Here is an 18608-nt window from a genome sequence, read left to right as displayed (position 1 = left end):
AAGTGAAAGAACAAATAGTTTTCCTGTCTGTTAAGCAAAGGGAACGAATGAGTGATGAAGGTAGAAAAAGGAGGTTGAGATGAAGAGAATAACAAACGTGCTGAAACTAGGTCAAAATGCAAGCTAAGCATTGAGGAAAACCCAGCGATGATTTGTTTTTCTTCAAGAAATGCTGGTATTAGATTGAGTTGTCTAAGATGTCGGAGGTCTGAAGGCTGGCAGTGACTTCATTTGACAGTTTCCTCGAGGGAAAGCAGAATGTTAACTCTGCTTTATTATGTGAAAAGGTAAGAATTTCATGCTTATACAGGCCCCCGAGGTTTGGCTTAAACATCAAGCGCCTTTGAAGAACTTCATGATGGAGTAATTAGGCCCCTTTGGTGTTCTAACACTTCTTTCGATGTTTATCATAAATGCCTCTGTTCAGTATCCTGGGGAGGGAGAAGTTTCTTTCTGTTATTTTGTACTTTGATGTTTCCTTGTGTAGCAACTGATCACATATCAAACACTTCTCTCTTTTTATTTGAAGTGTAACAAAATGCCTGTTTAGGGTGGATAGTAAGACCTTTTCTATTAAATGGTGTTTAATTAACTAAGTTAGGCTTAAACTTGTGTATCTTCTTTTGATCTTCAACTTTAAATGATAATGTATATAGAATTAATGCATTCATTGTCCTCTTCTGCTAGTGTATGATATTTTTGTGATAATTTCAGAGGTAAATATTAACTTTGAATTGCCCAGCCTACGCTTCCACTGTTGGCACACTGTAGGTCAGTCTATACCGACACTTGTAGGACGTGATAAAGACTTTGACTAAGGCTTTCTTACAGAGTTGTCAGATAAAAACCTGACCCTGTCAGGTTTTTATCTGACAGGGTCTTAAGTTTGCTGTTTGATTGCTTGTACCTGCTCGACAAGAGTTGAACACCTTGATTTAAGACATAAAGTGTAAAAAAACTAAACAAAATGAAACAAAGTAAAAATACTGATACTTTTAATCTAGTGAAAATCCTAACAAACCAGGACAAAAGGTTCTAGTGACAACATGAAATAAAGTGAGTATTGAACGTGTGCTTATACTCTTAATGAAAAGTAAAAAATGGGCATATATATGCAGAAGCTGGCTACTATGCTAAAATGTGCACTTGGTATTGGGTCTTTTCATAATAAAATAATGTTTATGGGACTCCTATGTGGGTGCATGGCCATTTTTATAAAAAAAAAAAACACCTGGCTCCTTTGAATGGTAACTTTTCAAAAGAAAACAATTGACTTATAGCAGGGTTTGCTCCAGTGTTTTATAAGCCTGGCGGGCCACCAGGCTTTACGTGTGCCCCCACCAGGCGTAGCAACTTTATAGTTGCTCAGAATTTAATCTTCCAATGACACAATGACTCATAATTATCATGTGGTACTTTAAAATTTCCTGTCAGCTATAAAAAAAAATTTTAACTCAAAAACTCGACAGGCCGCTGGATGAACGGCTGCCTTAGCAAGTTTTCTAGCGTAGTATCTTCATGGAAAAGCTTCAGGGAAAACAAACAGATGAATATGGTACGCAGTTTTCTGAGGGCAAAATATCCATATCAATAACTAATAATACAACAGTGCGTTGATATACAGTAGCTACCTCCTCTGAAATTATCAAGATCTCACTGAAGGTGTTATGCAAGTGAGTTGAGGTGTGGAAGGCCAAAGGATGGGCTTTCTAGGTCATATTGTTGGTTCAACGCTCTCCCTGGTGAACATGCGCTTGTACTTGTTGCAGCTCTGCCTGTTATTCAGGTTGAGTAATTGATTTAAAATTCATGACTGTTAAACCTCCTCCGTTGTTGGCTGTTTTTCTTTGCCCTGGGACATCAGCCCAGCTGGTTCTGGTTTCATACAGGTGCGGTAACTGAGGTAGCTCACTTTTACGGCGCTGTTCTGACAAAGAAGTATTTCAGTCAAGTGCAAGAGTCAAAATATACAAACACAGTGCATCATTGTTTATACATGTTCATTCTCAGAATCTGAGGGAGCAAGATATTTTAAGGAAACAGATTAACCATCATGCCCTCAGTTAAAATTCAAGCATGAGTGGATTGATTAAAAAGCTGGCTTTGTTATAATTAGGTTTTTTGTGCCTTAACTTGTCTCTGAAGAGAGAGGAAAGAAGCATTAGAAAATGCTTCCACTCCAATATGCGCAGAATTGCAAGAAATATTTCAGATTTATTTTCACAGCAAAAACACTTAAGATGAAACTAATTGTTGCATAAGGAATATGACAATTATAATCAGAAAATTACAAAGGTGACTTTGCACTTCAAAGAAGAGTGATCCAAAACTATCCCTAGATTGATTTAATCCTTATTTAAATTATCATTTAATAATGAAAACAATTCAAAATAATATTGGGTCATTTTTATCAATTTTTTCTGTACTCCTAGGTAGGAATGCACAATATAAACCTAAAGTTGATGATGATATCATTCCTATTTCCCTTTGTGATTTATAGTAATTACACATTTAAAACCATCTTTTCTGTTAGGGTGTCCTAGATTACTCAGCATTTTAAGCCCTACGTTTCAGGACTTGCTCAAATTAAGCACCATGCCCACAATCCCACATTAAATTTCACTCTCTAAAGAGTTTAGTGGAATTACTCTAAAACGTTGACCTTTGTGTGAAGCTCTCAGGCAGACAGTCGGTGTGTTCTTGCAGTGCCAGCTGGAGGCTGTGTCCCCGTTAGTTACCTCTGTAGCAGAGTTTTGGCCGTCTGTAGTCGTCTATTAAAGGCCGTCTATCTGCAGGAGTACATCATGTGGCACATTTGTATTGCTCTGCCATTAGTTTGTGTCTCTGGGTTGTCTGGATTTAATCACACTGATGTCCTCACTGCAGCTATAGATGTGTGTGTTTGCTGGCAGTAATTCTCCACGTCAGGGAATGAAGGGAGAAACATTTGTGTAAGTTTTGCCTGTCCGTTTTCCCTCACAATCAAAATTCCTCGATTTTTATTTTCAACAAACATTGTGGGAACTCAAAATGTTTGTGGGTACATTTGTGCTAAACTGGCCAGCACTTGTCAGAAAAGCATCGGTTCTAGCCGTTAACCCTGCACAGCCCAGTTCACCTCCAAGAACCGGAGTCAGCAGAATACAAGGTTCTGTTGCACAGACCACAGTCTAGACAACTCTGCTGTAGTACTGTGGAGCGCTGTCGGCAGCAAACACAAACAAGATCTAAAGATGTGGCCTGTTGGAGGTTTTTGTGGTTAGAGCAGAGTCGTCTCTTCTTCTGTGTCCTCCAAACCGGAAATATCAGCGTGGCGAAACATCTTGCCTCGAATCTTTTAAAGACACAGATTTTATGAGTTTTGGTGGACAGTTCATTTGCTCTGTTGAACTTTTTGTGTTGGACGGACAGAATATACAAATTTTTTTCTTGGTTTGGTTTATTTATCACATACTTAATGAAAAGTAGAAACTATATAGGGTTTGGGTACAGATCATAAAGGTCAAGGGGTCATCCTTTTATACTCAAAGCTGATTAATATGTAGCCAAAAACATGATTTTGAAAGGGTAAAATAAATGCTAGTTTAACTATTCTTCTCTTGCAGTTACTTAAACAAGACCAATAGTGTGTAACCTTCTTGGTCTGTGAATGTGTTTCCTTTCTAGATCGGGACTCTGCTTCCTGTACTGTTTGTGCTTTCAGTCTCGTTTTTGTTTCATTTTCTGATGTGGAGTTTATTTCCTGACTCATTGTTGTATTACCTTTTAATCTCTTTGCCTCTCTGGCTGTGCGTGCCACCAGTTCTCAATCTGTGTTTCTAAGACATAACCTGGCTCAGTAATTTGGCCTTCCTTCCCTCTCTGCGTGCCTCATCACCACTCCCCTCCATGCATGTAGCAGCAGCTCTGAGCAGAGCGCAATAAAACAAAGGCAGAGCCAGCAGAAATGCAGACAGCAGTCGTTGCTCAGGCTTTACTGATTCTGCACCCTTTCAACTCTTATCACTGACTTCAGTTGGCACTGATGTTTGTTTCCCTTTCTTTTCCTCAGCTCACTCTTTGGTTTAAATTTGGAGGAATGGTCATACGCCACGCTCCTTGAACTCTTTTAATATAGCGGTGATGAATCATTTTTTAATTATATTATCTCTGCTCTTTGCCAATTCCCCTACTATCCTTCTTTAATTAATAAGTTGCGCGAAAGTACAGTCTTGTGAGCATAAGGCATTCTCCACCTCCCAACCCCACCTCGTTTCAGGAAATGTTTACTCACACACTTGCTCCACAATAACACTTTTCCAAGGACACTTTGTTCGCTGGAATGCATGAACTGTACAGAACAAATTTAATAGACTGCTTTCTCGCGTCACAGAGCTCGCTTTGTATGCATTTCAGAGGTAAAATACTAACGCAGATTGGCATCAATCTGGTATGTCCTGCCAATGCCACAATTAAGCACATATTTAAGCTGTTAATGTTGCAATAAATGATTACACCCATGTTATACCTGTGCAATTCACAAAAAGACACAAATGTTTAGAGTCTCATGTCGCCTTGTGAAGCATTTCATTGAAGATTACAGTGAGTAAAGTTTTTCTTCTGAATTCCTCATGTTAAAACCACATGCATCAAGTTGTGATTTTAGGTGATAGACAAACAAAGAAACATTCCATGGCAAGTTTTCTCTTTTCATAGCAAAAATCTGAAATCTGTAAATCTCTTCTTCAATTGGAAGGTGGTCAGAGTGGATGTGAAGATGGCTGGAGGATTGAAATAGTGGGCAATGACCCTAAAGATGCAACTTGTGCTACAGTGGATTAAATAAAGACATATTTATGTTAGAAGTATCCAGTAAAAGTCTTAAATCTGGTTGTTCACATCTTTTGCTATCTTAAACCAACACTTTGAGTGTAGGAAAACCAGGACTGAATCCATACAAGACAGCTTTCAAGACCATTGCTATTATCATAATGGTGCTGCAAATGTATCAAGAAAAGCAACAATTTTCTGAGTTAAAGACTTGTCCTGATGCAGCCAGGAGATGCACACCAAGCTGAAATTAAAAAAAGGTTGTGGACTTGATTGAGGAAAAATAAATAAATAAAAATGTGGCTCCGACGAGACCAAGACTCGAAAATATCTTCTCAAAGCCAATCTGTAGTACCGCAACGTTCCTGGATATGACTGAAATGTCTGATCCTTTGCTTTTTTTTTTACATCACCACCAAATTCAGCAGCTTTGTCAGCTTTCTCATTTGTGTGCAGAGCAATTATAATTAAAATGAGCTTTTTCTAGAAGACAGAAATCCAACAAATGTGGGTCTTGTATCGCCGATTTGATGCACTGCAGCATTTTTCTCCAGAATTTGCTTTTAACCAAAGCGCTGGGTGATGAACTTAATGAGAGCCTCCGCAAGAGAGCGAGGATACCAGTGATGAATGCCGCTGAACAGTGAAGGAGACAAGTTTCTCACCTCTGTGAAATCAGATTGCTGACTGCAGCAAAAGTCAGATGCACACACACACAGGCAGAGTGCTGAGTGTGTGTGTGTGGAGAGCCCATGTAAACAAATACCATAATTATTCTCCGGTTTTTGTCAGTCAGATCAGTTGTCCTCATGTTTTTAAATTTATGTGTATAGATTCTGGCTTTCATGTCTGTCTATTGTGGGCTTTTATTTCTTTTTTTTTCACCTCCTCTGCATGAGTGCCTCACTTCATCTTTCAGCAGAGCCTCTCAGCCAGAACAGTAGCTTTGAATGTTACCCAGTCATCTGACTGGAGTTAGTCTCTGCAACAGTCTGGGATGGCAACTGCACTTAACCCACACAAAAACCAAGAACAATACCTCCTTTTTGCAGCTTTAAGTAGGGGCACCCTGAGGTGGGGGGTGGAAGGAAGGGAGGGTCATGTTTTCTGATCCTCTGTGTCAGAGCGGAGTGCTCCCTCAGGCTCAAACACAAACAAGTTGCAGTAAAACAAAGTATTTTCTCTGTGTCTCAGTCCTACACTTTATTTTAGGGAAGCTTTGGTCGAACAGGAGTTGATGATGAGTAGCATCAGGTTGTCCTCGGTGCTGTTCAGAGCCAACATAAATGTTTTTTAGACTTTTATCACTTAATTTAAAAAAAAGTAAGTGAAATACAGTCATAGTAACATTTATATGTAATTGAAGTATGGCTTCATAACTAAATGTGACCATTTAGAAAAACTAAAGGGCGTTAGGTGTCCTAATAGTGTCGCCACAGCCGTGTTTCTGTTTCGGTACGTTAGTCTGAATTCAGTGTTGTGGTGACAATCACAACTGTTCAGCATTTTAAACACTCAAAATGTGTGCAGAGAATCCAGCCATCCTCATTCACGTTTCTGCCTTCTTGTTGGTCTTTTTTCTCATTTTTTTTTTACCTTCTTGTTGTGTTTTTCAGCTCAGAATGTGACGGTGGAGGAGATTCTCTCTTCCTACAAGCAGGCCTGTCAGAAACTCAACTGTAAACCTATCCCCAAAGTGCTCAAACAAATACAGGTAAGAAGCAACAAAAGGACATTTGGTGACGCGTTTGCTGGGCTTTGTATGTACAAATGTTGACTAAATAAATTCTGAATGGAGGTGTGGAATTGAAATGGTCTATAACTTGTCGCTTATAGTTGTGAAATGTCATGATTGTCTTGCATCAAAAACAAACTCACCTACAAACTATTAGCTTTAATTTTTTTATTATTGTTTTGTGAGCTGTTCACCTTTTTTCCAGTCCTTCATGCTGCAGATGGAGCTGCAACAAAATGAGCTTTTCCTTAGAAACATAATGAGCTCAAACATTTAATCTTGCTCTGCAGGTTGTTTTGCATGTGATCTCTTCAAGCTGGGTCCACTTTTTGCAATTGTTGCTGGCAAAATCATTCATGGTGAGCGAATCAAAAGAAACTCCTCAGTCAGCCAAGAGCAGATTTGGAACTCGTCACCCAAGACAACCGATGACAAATGTGAGGCGGCATCAGAAAATATTGGCTGGCTTTCTTTTAATCTGCAATAAACACAGAAAAAGAGCCACACCAACACAGAAAAAGAGCCACACCATCACAGGTCACGTTGTCTGTTCACATCATAGAAGTCAATCCACTAACTACAATTTAAATTAAATTTAAAAAGACACTGTAAATTGGCCTTACAGCCCCACATCGGGACCGTGAACGTTTCTGTAGCACACAGTCAGGGCCTTTACACAGGTAGCAGGATGCTCTTCTGTTTTTTTATCCTTTTATTAACTATGTTTGATGAATGCAGTTTTACTAGTCTTTGAAGAAAACAGCACATTATGAAACACAAGCAAATAAATTGATAGAACTGAGGGTTTTTAAAACAGAGAAACACAAAAGGCAATCATCAGGTCCAGTTATAGTTTCTTGACTACAGTCTCGTCGTGTCAAACCCTCAGCTCTTCATCTTCCTCTGAGGAAGCCTAAAGTATCCATATTGTTCTGCAGATATTCTGCCTTTGTGTGTGATCTGACGCACAAATTTTAATCTATTACTGTAGTTGGAGTTTCCTCATTTGGGAGTTGTTTCCTCTGAACGTCAGATATGTTTTTGTAACAGCGCAAGAGGAAATGGGGAATATATAGCCACCCTGAGGGAAAAAAACAGTTGTCTTTCAGCAATTCATATCACTCTGGAAGCTGGAAATTTGACATATAGTCCTGAAGTGTGTAAGTGTACTAGTGCAATGTACCCATGTGATTTGATTTTATTTTATTTTTTTACAACAGCAGCTTAGCACATTAATGTGAATATCCACACGAGGCTGAGATCCCAAACTCTCAGCTGACCAGTCTCCTCGCCGTGTGGAACATATTTTCATCTAGACCTCCTTCTTGTTTGACACCATCATTCAAAATGCTTGTCACGACAAATGTGCAAAGCCTCTAAAGCGGGGACAGTAAACAGTTTACAGTGCGTGCTCTGCAGTGGCACAACAATCAGGAGGAATTAATAATGCATCTCTGCTCCCAAGCTCAGCACTCACATCTCCTGTGGGGGTGGTAAACACCACATCCCCAGAGTCTGACATTAATTTAGCAAAAACACAAAAGGGAAGGCAGGAAACCCGTAAGTTTGGATATGTGCCACGTCTGGGTTTTCAGGGTTTGGAAACGTCCACCTTAATCATTAGAGAAAGTAAATTCAAAGTCCAAACGCTCTTAACTTATTAAAATGTTGTCATGTATGTTGAGTTTCAGTCACATCCTGTGGAAATTTTACCAACTTGTGTCCGATGTTGACTGTCACGGTTTCTCTACTAGCAGAGCTCTTGTCTGGTAAAGAGACCATCCATTTCTGCTGAGTCATCCTTGCAGTAACTGGTCACGTAACCATGACTGGACGGTGGGAGGTGTTTGGCAAGAGCTGCCCAGATATTTACAGTTTTCTTTTTCACTCAATGCTTTCTTTATTAAGTCCTGCTGGATTGCTCATGTGGCGACCGGCCAGTGGTCTTACAGGTGATTTTCCATATTGCCTTGTGTGTGTGTGTGTGTGTGTGTGTGTGTGTGTGTGTGTGTGTGTGTGTGTGTGTGTGTGTGTGTGTGTGTGTGTGTGTGTGTGTGTGTGTGTGTGTGTGTGTGTGTGTGTGCAAGACTATGTAGTAGCTGCTTGTTGAATGCCTGCTGCACAGTTCCTCCCACCGGGGTCCTAAACCTTAGAAACTTGGTAGCTTTGTGTCACATTTCTCTTGATTGCATCTTCCATCTGCAGCAAGAGTGTTTTTCCGTCATTTTTAAATGCTTGTTTGTGTAGACATATGATCTCCCTGAATGCTGTAGCTGTTATAAAAAAAAAAACTGGCAAATGTTTGTAAATGAGATGTAAAATTATAGGCTGCTTTCAGCTTTTTAATGTACAGATAAACATGCAGGCTCTCTCTTTACATGAAATTACTGTCATAAGTCCTTCATCATTTACGAGCTGTATATCAGAGCTATATGTCAGAGGACATGTCGTTGATTTTGCAGACCGTCCACTGTATATGTTTAAAGCTAAAGTAGGTAGCACATACGCTCTTCTGTTAAGACGGTAAGCATTGTATCATGCAGATAGATATGGTTTTTGGACAGATTAGTTTTATTTTAAACTGGCTGTTATTGATTTCCACATATGAGTCATATTTGTGATCGACTAAAATACATTTTAGGCTCCTTAAAAATCTGCTTTGCAGACATTGTTGCTTTTGGCTAACCAGTTAAAGCTCTGTTTGCTACCTTTTATAAAAATATAGTGCTTTTTTTAACATATTTATTGAAACTTTAACTGTGTTGAGACTATATGACATATAAACAGGGGGAAATTGAGCCATTCTCGCTCCTATTTTTGGTCCTGCTGCCATCTGCAGAAAAACACCGCTCCTAGTCAAAATTGACCAATCAGAGCCAGGAAGAGGGTCTGAGTGCCATCAGTCACGCTCACACCAAGTGCCGTGAATGCGCAAGCTAATTAGCATGACGACGACAGATAAATTGTTTTTCTGCAATGGTGAGTTGTTTCTTTGCCATTTGCACAGCTGCGACAAACTATCAATTTTGAGCTTTTGCACACAGTCTTCCACACCAGAATGATTGACACTCGTAAGACCCTCCTCCTGACTCTGATTGTTTGTTTCAGACATTTCTGGAGATGGCAGAGGAGCTTGATTTTCTTTTTCTTTATTTTGTTTTTCTGACAAATTATGTACTTTGTGTTGTAATGTCATAACATAGTGACAGTTTTATGTTTAAATAGGTTTACTAAAACTGTCACTATGTAACATTGTAAGAATTTAGTTAATATGAAAAAATATTTGTATAATAACTATATATTGTGGCTTTATTTAATTTGTCCTGTTTAACATATATACAAGGTTTCTACATAAGGAGGTTTAGAAAAGTGCTTCTCATGTTTAAAATATTTACATTTAAAATAAATTCTCAATCTAATTCAGTAAAAGTTTTATGCATCATTCTCTTTGCCCATCCATCCATGCACCTCTCCCTCCTTTACCTGCTATGTTTAAATCGTGACCCCCTTTGGAAATATCTATCTGAAGTCACTGTGAATTTTGTAACGTTAAAAATATGTTGAAACCCTGCACATAGTAACAATGAGAAATGAAAATGATCAGAAATTAAAACGCTTGTTCTTTGAAAGTCCACCCACAGCACAAACACTCATGAAGTGATCCATGATGTGTCATGCTTTATTTTGGGTTCTGGCAGAGCTTAGAGGGAAGAACTTACTCTGATCTGGTCAGCGTTCCCAACATGTGCCCATTTTCATCGTAGGTAAGCGCAGACCAAATGAAAAATCCCCTAAGAGATCAGTCTCCTTCCCTCAACGGAGTCTAGTTTGATTTCACATAATGTCACCAGAGACTGTTAATGCCCGTGTCTGTTTTTCCCTTGAATACACAAACTCTGTTATCTCAAACACTTCATGTCGTTCTGTTAGTGTAACAATGGCTCAGCTTCTTGCATGTGGTATTTGTACCATAATATCATGTTTTTGAAACCAGTCGAGTCATGCAAGAGGCCATGAACTCTGTCATCGTTACATTCAGCCACGGCAATGAGGCAGTAGGGCGGGTTGCAGAGTTCACCCTGAATGGACGAGGCAATCATCTAGAGACTGGGATTTGCTGGTGCATAGTTTTGAGGGCAGCATGCTGTGTGTTTTCGTGTTTGTGTGGGCTGGTTGGATGTTTTACCAGGACAGGAGGTTAAATACCAGCCTTCAATCTGTGGTGCCATTATAGTCAGTCAGTGGTCAAGGTGAACACATGAGGAGCTCTGGATGTAAAAATTTCTAGAATTAACTTTTGCAGTCAAGACACATTGAGGCTGGTTTCACGTGGGAACCAGCAGGTGCAGAACACCACCTCTAAAACCCTCATTACGTTTATGTTTCACATCATAGCCGGGATGAGCAGATCAGCAGGAAGCACAATTGCAATAATGTATTTTCTTATCACCCAAGATTAAATCATTGTAATTTTATTTCAGTTTGCTGTGATGATGAAGTGTTTGCACGTCCAGTTAGAAAGAATTGTATACATTAAATTCATGTCTAGGTGCTGGACGACATGGCCAAAAACCATACCACAACATAAAAGTTTCATATTGGTCGATGTTGATAATTACTGATTATTTTTTGGTTTTAAATATTTAAAATTCTGAAAAACTAGTGGCATAACCTTTCCTGTCTTCACCCCACTCCATTGTTTATTTTTATTTTTAAGCATTTATGAGACACTTTGGCAAAACCAGAAACAGCTGCTGCACCAGTTACTTAGCAGATTGTTGCAAGGCAACAAAAGAGTGAGAGAGTTAGTTAGTTGAGGCAACTCACCAACCTTAACTCACCTTAAAAGGTTGATCAGATGAAATCTTTTTCTCTGCTTACACCCCCAGAATCCTATGCAGTTCTAGATCGGGATATTCATTGTTACTGGGGCTCTACATATCTAAAAAAGTTTGTTTAAAACAATTGAGAAAAACTATTTACCATACATCTTTGAAATGGTGTCTATATCACAGATCTTACCATATCGTTTATTAAGATTTGAAAATATTTATTGCCACGTTCACAGTGGTTAAGGACTAAATGGTTTGTTTTAGGGCTAACCAATGTATTGCGACTATACAGTCATAGCATCATCATTGTGTGCATTATTTATTTTGTGAAGGACTATTTGAAGCCCAATAATTGTTGGCTAATATATTCCAAGTGTAATGAACAAGCATTTGTGTGCTTGTAGCCCGTTGGACAGTCTCAGGGCAGCAGATGCTCACACTGGATGCAAGTTTATCTGTACCAAAAGGTCACGGAGTGATGAAAGTACAGATGAGAAAGAAAGGAAAGGATAAATTAGGCTGCCCTAGATTATTTCCAGGGATAAACAATAAATATTAGGCACCAAATGGAAAAGCTGAATTGATTTAATGTGGTCCTGCTGTGATTTCATCAGTATTCGTTTTATCGCCACCGTCTGCTGTTAAGAAAGTAGTTATTGTTCTATTTTGGTTTGTTTTCGTTTGGGTGAAGATGTTTCACCTTAAATGGAGTATAAAATACATTTTCGAAGAAATAAATGGCCTAAAGCAGGATTTTTATTTCATTTTCTTTTTTAAAGGTGTCCAGTTTTGCTTTCATTTTGACTGTACATTTTAGTCAAAATGTTCCTCAGAGCTGCTTCAAAACCTGAAATTGAGAGACACTTCTCCCTTCTTTTTTTTCACTCTACAACCCATTTTTCTAGTTTTTCATAGTGTAACTTTGTGGGTTGAAGTTTAATTTCACTTTTGCATTGTTGTTGTTGCTGTTCCTGTTTAAAAGACTCCTCAAGTTTGTCTAAACTGTGCAAAGCTGAAGCTGAGGGAAGATGAGGAAAGCCACCCTTAGTCTCCATATAAGGTGTTCTTCTTTGGGAAGCTTTTCATCTTAAAGTTGCCAAAAGATTAACTCCACCTTCCTCTACTTTTTTTTTTATTGCGGTAAAACAATACAGAGACTTTAAGGCGTGTGATTTATAAGAACACAGCAGAGAATGAAGAAAAGGAAAGGATCAACCAAACATGTCTTGAGGATCCCACCTGTATTGACCAATGACGTCGCTCTGCCAGCGATACGCTGTTTCTTTTAAACTTCTTATCACTGGGACTCAGTCTGCAGCTTCAACCGCCTTGAACTAATGTTTGTACCGAAGGTTTATCTCGGTTTGCACGAGATCTGTGATGCAAACCGCTCGTACAGACTTTATTGAATTTCCTCTAATGTGACGTGAAAGTTTCATCATGTGAAAAACAAAGTCTGCTGCAGCCTGATGGACAAGATGAACTTACTCTGACCACATTTCTTTCTGTTTCTGTAGGAACTGAAAGACCTGACACAGCGAAACGAATGCTTGGATCTGAAGGGTAAGCGCAAAAATAACACAGCAGTGCTGTACATTCAACTTGTGTATTTTTGTCCTCCTTTAATAGGTTAATTTAAGCTCAGATGAACTTGCATTGTCAAAAAAGCAAGATATTTTATTAAACCATATAGGGCTGAAATGATTAATCAAATTAATTGTGATTAATCCTTTACTGAAATAATTGTCAACTCTAATTTACTCAGGGATTAATTGTTCACTGGAGGATGCAGATGCCAAAAATGGCCATTTGCTGAAAGAACAACAGTCAGAACCTTAATTAAGGCAAAATTGTACAAAAAACCCCCCAAACATTTTGCATTTAAGGTGAAAAGCCTTCTTTGTCTGTTCTACTCAGAACTCCTTCAGTGGCATTTTCCCAAAAAGTAGTTGAATTATTTTCTTATTTATTTTATTTTGTTGCACTTCTACCATTGCGCTTTAGTAGTTTAATGAAAAATATGCAGATTGTGCCATTTCTTTATCTGTTTTAAGCATCAGAATAATCCATTACTAAAATAACCATTAGGTTCAGCCCCAATCCAGAGGAAATTTCGTCTTTATATCTATTCAGTAAATAGAAATTTGCAGGATTTTGTTAAGCCACACCAGGGCCTTTAAATCAGGATGAGGTTTTCACTTGCATGACTCCAGCTTTTATTGTTCCAAAACTCCTGTACATGGTTGTTTTTCTGTTTTTATTTTATTTTATTTTTCTAGATACAACTTTTTCAATTTAAGGTGCATTGCTCTGGTCTTTTTCATGTTTTCTCATCATGAACTTCTACCTTTTCCCCTCTGAGACGTGCAGATTCTGAGATCTGACTTTTGCATTCTTGTGCAATTGCTTTGAACACATCACAGTTTGAACTTGAGGTGAACCTGCTGGAACAGCCACTGTGGGAATAACTGGAAACTATGTCGAAGGTTTTCTACCCCTGAGTGATGATGTGCTCCATATTATTTGGAAATGATTCCTTTAACCTTTCAGAAGAAATGACCAGAAACTAGAGACGCTCCATTAAGAATGCTGTGGCTGATTTATGGTCACCTTTTTTTTTCTTTTTTTTTTTAACTGCTGATTTTGAATTTCTCTTTAACAACTACATTAAAAGCAAATGAAGAACCACAATTTAAATTGTGATTCTATATCTTCCTGCTGTACGTGTTCATTAACCATTTTAGGAGTGGAGATGAGGTCACACAACACCAGGGCAGATGCTACCAAACAGTGTTCATCTAAGTTTTTAAAAGTCTCATTCTCAATAGACTCAATAGCAGACAGCAAGACTCCTGCTGCAAAGCCGATTTTCTGGTACTAACTAAAGGTCTCGCTCACTCCAACTCCAGATACCCCTCTAAATGTTGTAGAAAAAAACTGCATTGATATAAACAACTTGTATTTGTCTGCTCTTCCTCCAACTTTATGTTAGACACCTGAAAAACTCTTCATCATTCAATAACTTTTTCCACTCTAAAGAATGTTTTTGTCTTTAGAGGGCGTAGTCTGGTGTGTTTTTGGAAAAAAAAAAACATGATTTAGATTTTCTTTTTTTTCCCCCCAACCGGTTCATTGTTTTTCAATCAATCTTTAGCAGAAACAAGTCATTTTCTTACATTCACACATGAACAGTTCAGACCAGCCAATTACTGAGCCCTCTACTTTTGTATATCTGTGGTCTTGACAACTTTTTTAACCTCGTTTCTTCTCCTATTGAGCATAAATTCTTAAATGTGTGTTTGTGTGCTCAGGTGAGAAGCTGGACTACAAAGCATGCGAGTCTCTGGAGGAGGTTCTGAAGAGAGTCCAGTTTAAAGTGATAGACCTGGAGCAGACCAACCTGGATGAAGATGTAAGATAACTTGAAATGATCTCTCCATCTGTTTTTGTTTCTGCTTTCCAAATTCGATCTGTGATTATCCTCTCCAGGATTTGGAGGGGTCGTCATGGATTTATCTGATCCCAGATGTTGATTTGTGTTAAAAAATAAATAAATAACTACTGGAAATGTTGGGGTTGAGCACATGTTCTAGTGTACGAAGAACTGGGACGAAGTTTTGACCATTGCTCATTCCAAAGCCACAGGATGATGTATAATACACACAAGAGACAGACGCACAACCTGAGTGCATAAAGTTGATCTTACTGATTGATTTTCCACTCAATTTCTAACAATAAACTGACTTCTAAGGACAAACTTACTTTTTTACTTAACTATAATTTTTTCCCAGGCGTCCCTTGAGATACTGAGATACGTCTTTTTTGACGGACTCTTTAGGTCTTCATTAAACATCATTATTCAAACAAAAAAAAAACAAGCTCCTTTTATTATTTTTATTATTTATTAACTTTTAACCTCACTAAATCGAGCTCAGGCTTGGACTCAAGAAATCAGAGTTTTGTTCATAAATGCTTGACATTTCTGTTGTCGTTAGTTAAATCATAACTTACATTGCTCTTGTCTTTAAAGCACCAGCTTGTTTCACTAACAAAAGTATATTATTAGAGCACATACTAATGCGGGGTAATTTAACCACCATCTCCATTCTTGCTTTCATTTTCAGTCACAAACTCTACCTTCAGATATCCACAGATAGATTTCAGAAAAACTAAATCAGAGACTAAAGATGTCTCTGTCTTTTATTTATTTATTTCACACAATGTGACCTAATTGAAACTGTGATAGCGAACTGAGATGATTTTCTCTTCAGTGGAGAAATACATAAAGTTACTGTTAGACTCATTTCACACTGAACAAAATAGACGTTATGACTTCCTGGATCCAATGAATGCTGCCTGATTTAATGTTGGAAGAAGATTTTGAAAGAAATAGATTGCTGGACTTTCTTTAAAATGTGATTTTGGAGAAACAATTTGCTTTCCTGCTGCTAATGTGAATCACTTGCTTGTTTTTTTTTTTTAGATCTTTGAGAGGGTCCTAAAGGTTACAGATACTTTGTCTCAGTTTTATCCTAAATATTTGTTGTTTACTTTACAAGTGGTGGCATTTTTTATAATCTGTTCCCTTGAAGGGAAAAGCCATCAGGCCTCAATATTTGGATGAGTCATGTTGCTTATAAATGCGTGTTTCTTGAAGATATGACCTTCACAGTATCCAAATAAATGCAGTTTGACATTTAGAGCTTTTTCTTTTCCTTTTTTTTTTACTGATTTGGTGCAGTTTTCCGGAAAAATGAATGAATTAGCTCAGTGAGTCATTAACTGAGTCACTACAGACAAGTGTCTGGCTTTGGGCTCCGATGAAGCAGAACTTTGAAAGGATAAATTATGGAAGGAGCACCGCTGTTTCATCTGATTTTATAAAGCAACGGAGATAAATCGTGCATCGAGTTGTGGAGAGGGTGGATTCGTTTTCTGAAGTGGGTGAGAGAGAAATGCAGAAGATGGTTTATACTACGCAGAGAGTCACATCTGCGTCGTGGCCTCATGTCGGGACGGTTTTGGGAGGATGAAAGCGGAGAAGCAGTTCGGCGGAGAAATGTTTTGAGAAACATGTGGAGAAGCAGGCATGAAGAGTGTGATCACGGGGTGGTTTTTATTAGACTGAATGTGACTCATCTTCCCCCGCCCTGTAGATAAACACGCGTGTGTACACTCTGCAGCGTCTCCCAGCACACACACACACACGCATGAGAAGGCGAAAGGTTGGAGGACGTTGTGTTATCTAGCTTCTCTGGTTTTCCTTTTTTGCTACGTTTCTGTCCTCAGAGGAAAATACAAATCACACTTTTTATTAACTCTCAGCACTGGTTGCACGTTTTACCCCGAACTTTGCTAATATTTAATTTGTAGGCAAGAAAAACTCAAGTAACTAAAAACTTTTATGATGATTCTACTTAAACTTAATCTAGTGGTTGAGGGACGAGTTACTGTGATGAAAATCAGCTAATTTACTGATCAGCATACTAAAAGATCAGAGTTTGTTTTACCAATAATCTAAACGGCTTATGCTTTCTTTGCACTTTTTGAGTTTAATTAAATCAGATGAAGGTTAGGGTCTCGTGATGTGATGCATAAATATTGATAACTTCCTTAATTTATTCCCAGACTAAACACTACTACCCCTATCAGATGAGCTCTAACACAAATTTACATTATTATGTTTTAAAATCTAAATTTGCAGATCAGACTTTAAAGAAAAGTAGAAGTCTTTAATAGACAAAATCACTCTCCAGTGAATTGTTAAAATATTTTATCATAAACCTGTTTAATGAGAAAGTAATACAAAGATAAAATCATTGCCCTGACTTGTTGAGATTTTAATATTTATTTTATTTTATTACATACTTGTATTTCTTTTATATTTTCTCCTCTCACTATTTAAGTAGCTTTATTTAAGGTAAGTAGAACTAATTAACTTCATATTAATCTTGTATAACAAATAGGAAGCTGTAACATCATATAAAATAACATTACATTAGTGTTCGACAAAGACTTCAAACAGGTTTCTTTATAATTGAACTTTTTTTTCTACAAATTGTTGTATTTTGAATGTGTAAAAGCAATCTTCTATATTCAGAGAACACATTTAAATTCATCTTTGTGTTAATTGTGTTGAATTCATCTGACATTTTTTTTCTTGTTTTCATAATAAATAAATAAAATATATACCATAACCTGAGCAACTCTTAAAGAAATCCCAAACACTTCAAAAGGCATCATGAAAACGCCTCTAATTTCTCCTGAAGAACAGTTCAGATCTCCTCTGAAATTTCTTAAGATGTTCTGACATAATGAACAACTTGAAACCTTTGGGATTTTTTTTTTTTTTGTTCTTTCGTGACGTTTTTAAAAGTCCGTCCTCGGGTTGTTGTCGTTCTCAGGGTGCGTCGGCTCTCTTTGACATGATCGAGTACTACGAGTCGGCCACACATCTCAACATCTCCTTCAACAAGCATATCGGCACACGGGGATGGCAGGCCGCCGCCCACATGATGAGAAAGGTGAGAGATTGTTTCTTTTGTTTTGTTTCTGACTCAGAGATTCAAATTCTCCCAACTTAAAATGAATTCTTTCCCAGTTTTAACCGTGTGCTGTCACAAATGGAAAGTACGGAATCAGATTTATAGTATGTAGCTAAGATTGGGCGAGGTGCAACATTTTCCTAATCGATTTTCATCGGTCCGACAAACGACAATGTGCAAAATATTGACACAGTGACATTTGCACTTTTTTTGTGGGCAAAAAGATGCAAACATGCATGACTGATTTGACAATTTAAAACAAAAGAAATCCAAAAATCCTTGAATTAGTTGCTGTATTAAACTACAACTATTTGGGATTACTTTATCTTATTGCGATTATTTAAATAAATGTATTTTCTGGGACGCTCTCCTTCTGTTCAGACTTTGACTAAAAGAAGCGCTGCTGCATTTGGAGTCTCTCCAGAGAAAACAAAGGCTTTGCTTGCAGCTGAAGAGTTTGTGTTCACCACTTAAAAACAGCTTTAGGTGTCGGGTTGTTTTTCTGTCAGCTGCATTTTTTGGCTTCAGTCAAGCATTGTTATCAAGTAAGAAAGTATCCAATTATCCAACCTTAATACCAGCCGATGATTATTCAGACTCAATAACAAGTAATATAGATCAAATGAAAGTTTCTGAAATCATAGCTTCTTCAGGTGAGCAGCTAATTGATCATCTGATCAGCTCTGT

General features: G+C 37.9%; 1 protein-coding gene across 1 annotated transcript in view; it reads left to right on the top strand.

Annotated features, from left to right (window-relative positions):
* Positions 1-18608, top strand: part of ppp1r37 (protein phosphatase 1, regulatory subunit 37) — a 38337-nt gene that overhangs the window by 11582 nt on the left and 8147 nt on the right. Inside the window, exons 2-5 of the mRNA XM_055045437.1 lie at positions 6426-6523; positions 12894-12939; positions 14688-14788; positions 17781-17900. Coding sequence (XP_054901412.1) covers positions 6426-6523; positions 12894-12939; positions 14688-14788; positions 17781-17900 — 365 coding nt within the window. The remainder of the gene's footprint in view (positions 1-6425; positions 6524-12893; positions 12940-14687; positions 14789-17780; positions 17901-18608) is intronic.

The sequence above is a fragment of the Poeciliopsis prolifica genome, unplaced genomic scaffold, assembly GCF_027474105.1.
Source record: "Poeciliopsis prolifica strain line A6 unplaced genomic scaffold, Auburn_PproV2 SCAFFOLD022, whole genome shotgun sequence".
Lineage (NCBI taxonomy): Eukaryota > Metazoa > Chordata > Actinopteri > Cyprinodontiformes > Poeciliidae > Poeciliopsis > Poeciliopsis prolifica.
Note: the sequence above shows the minus strand (reverse complement) of the source record. Positions and strands in the feature narration are given on the sequence as shown.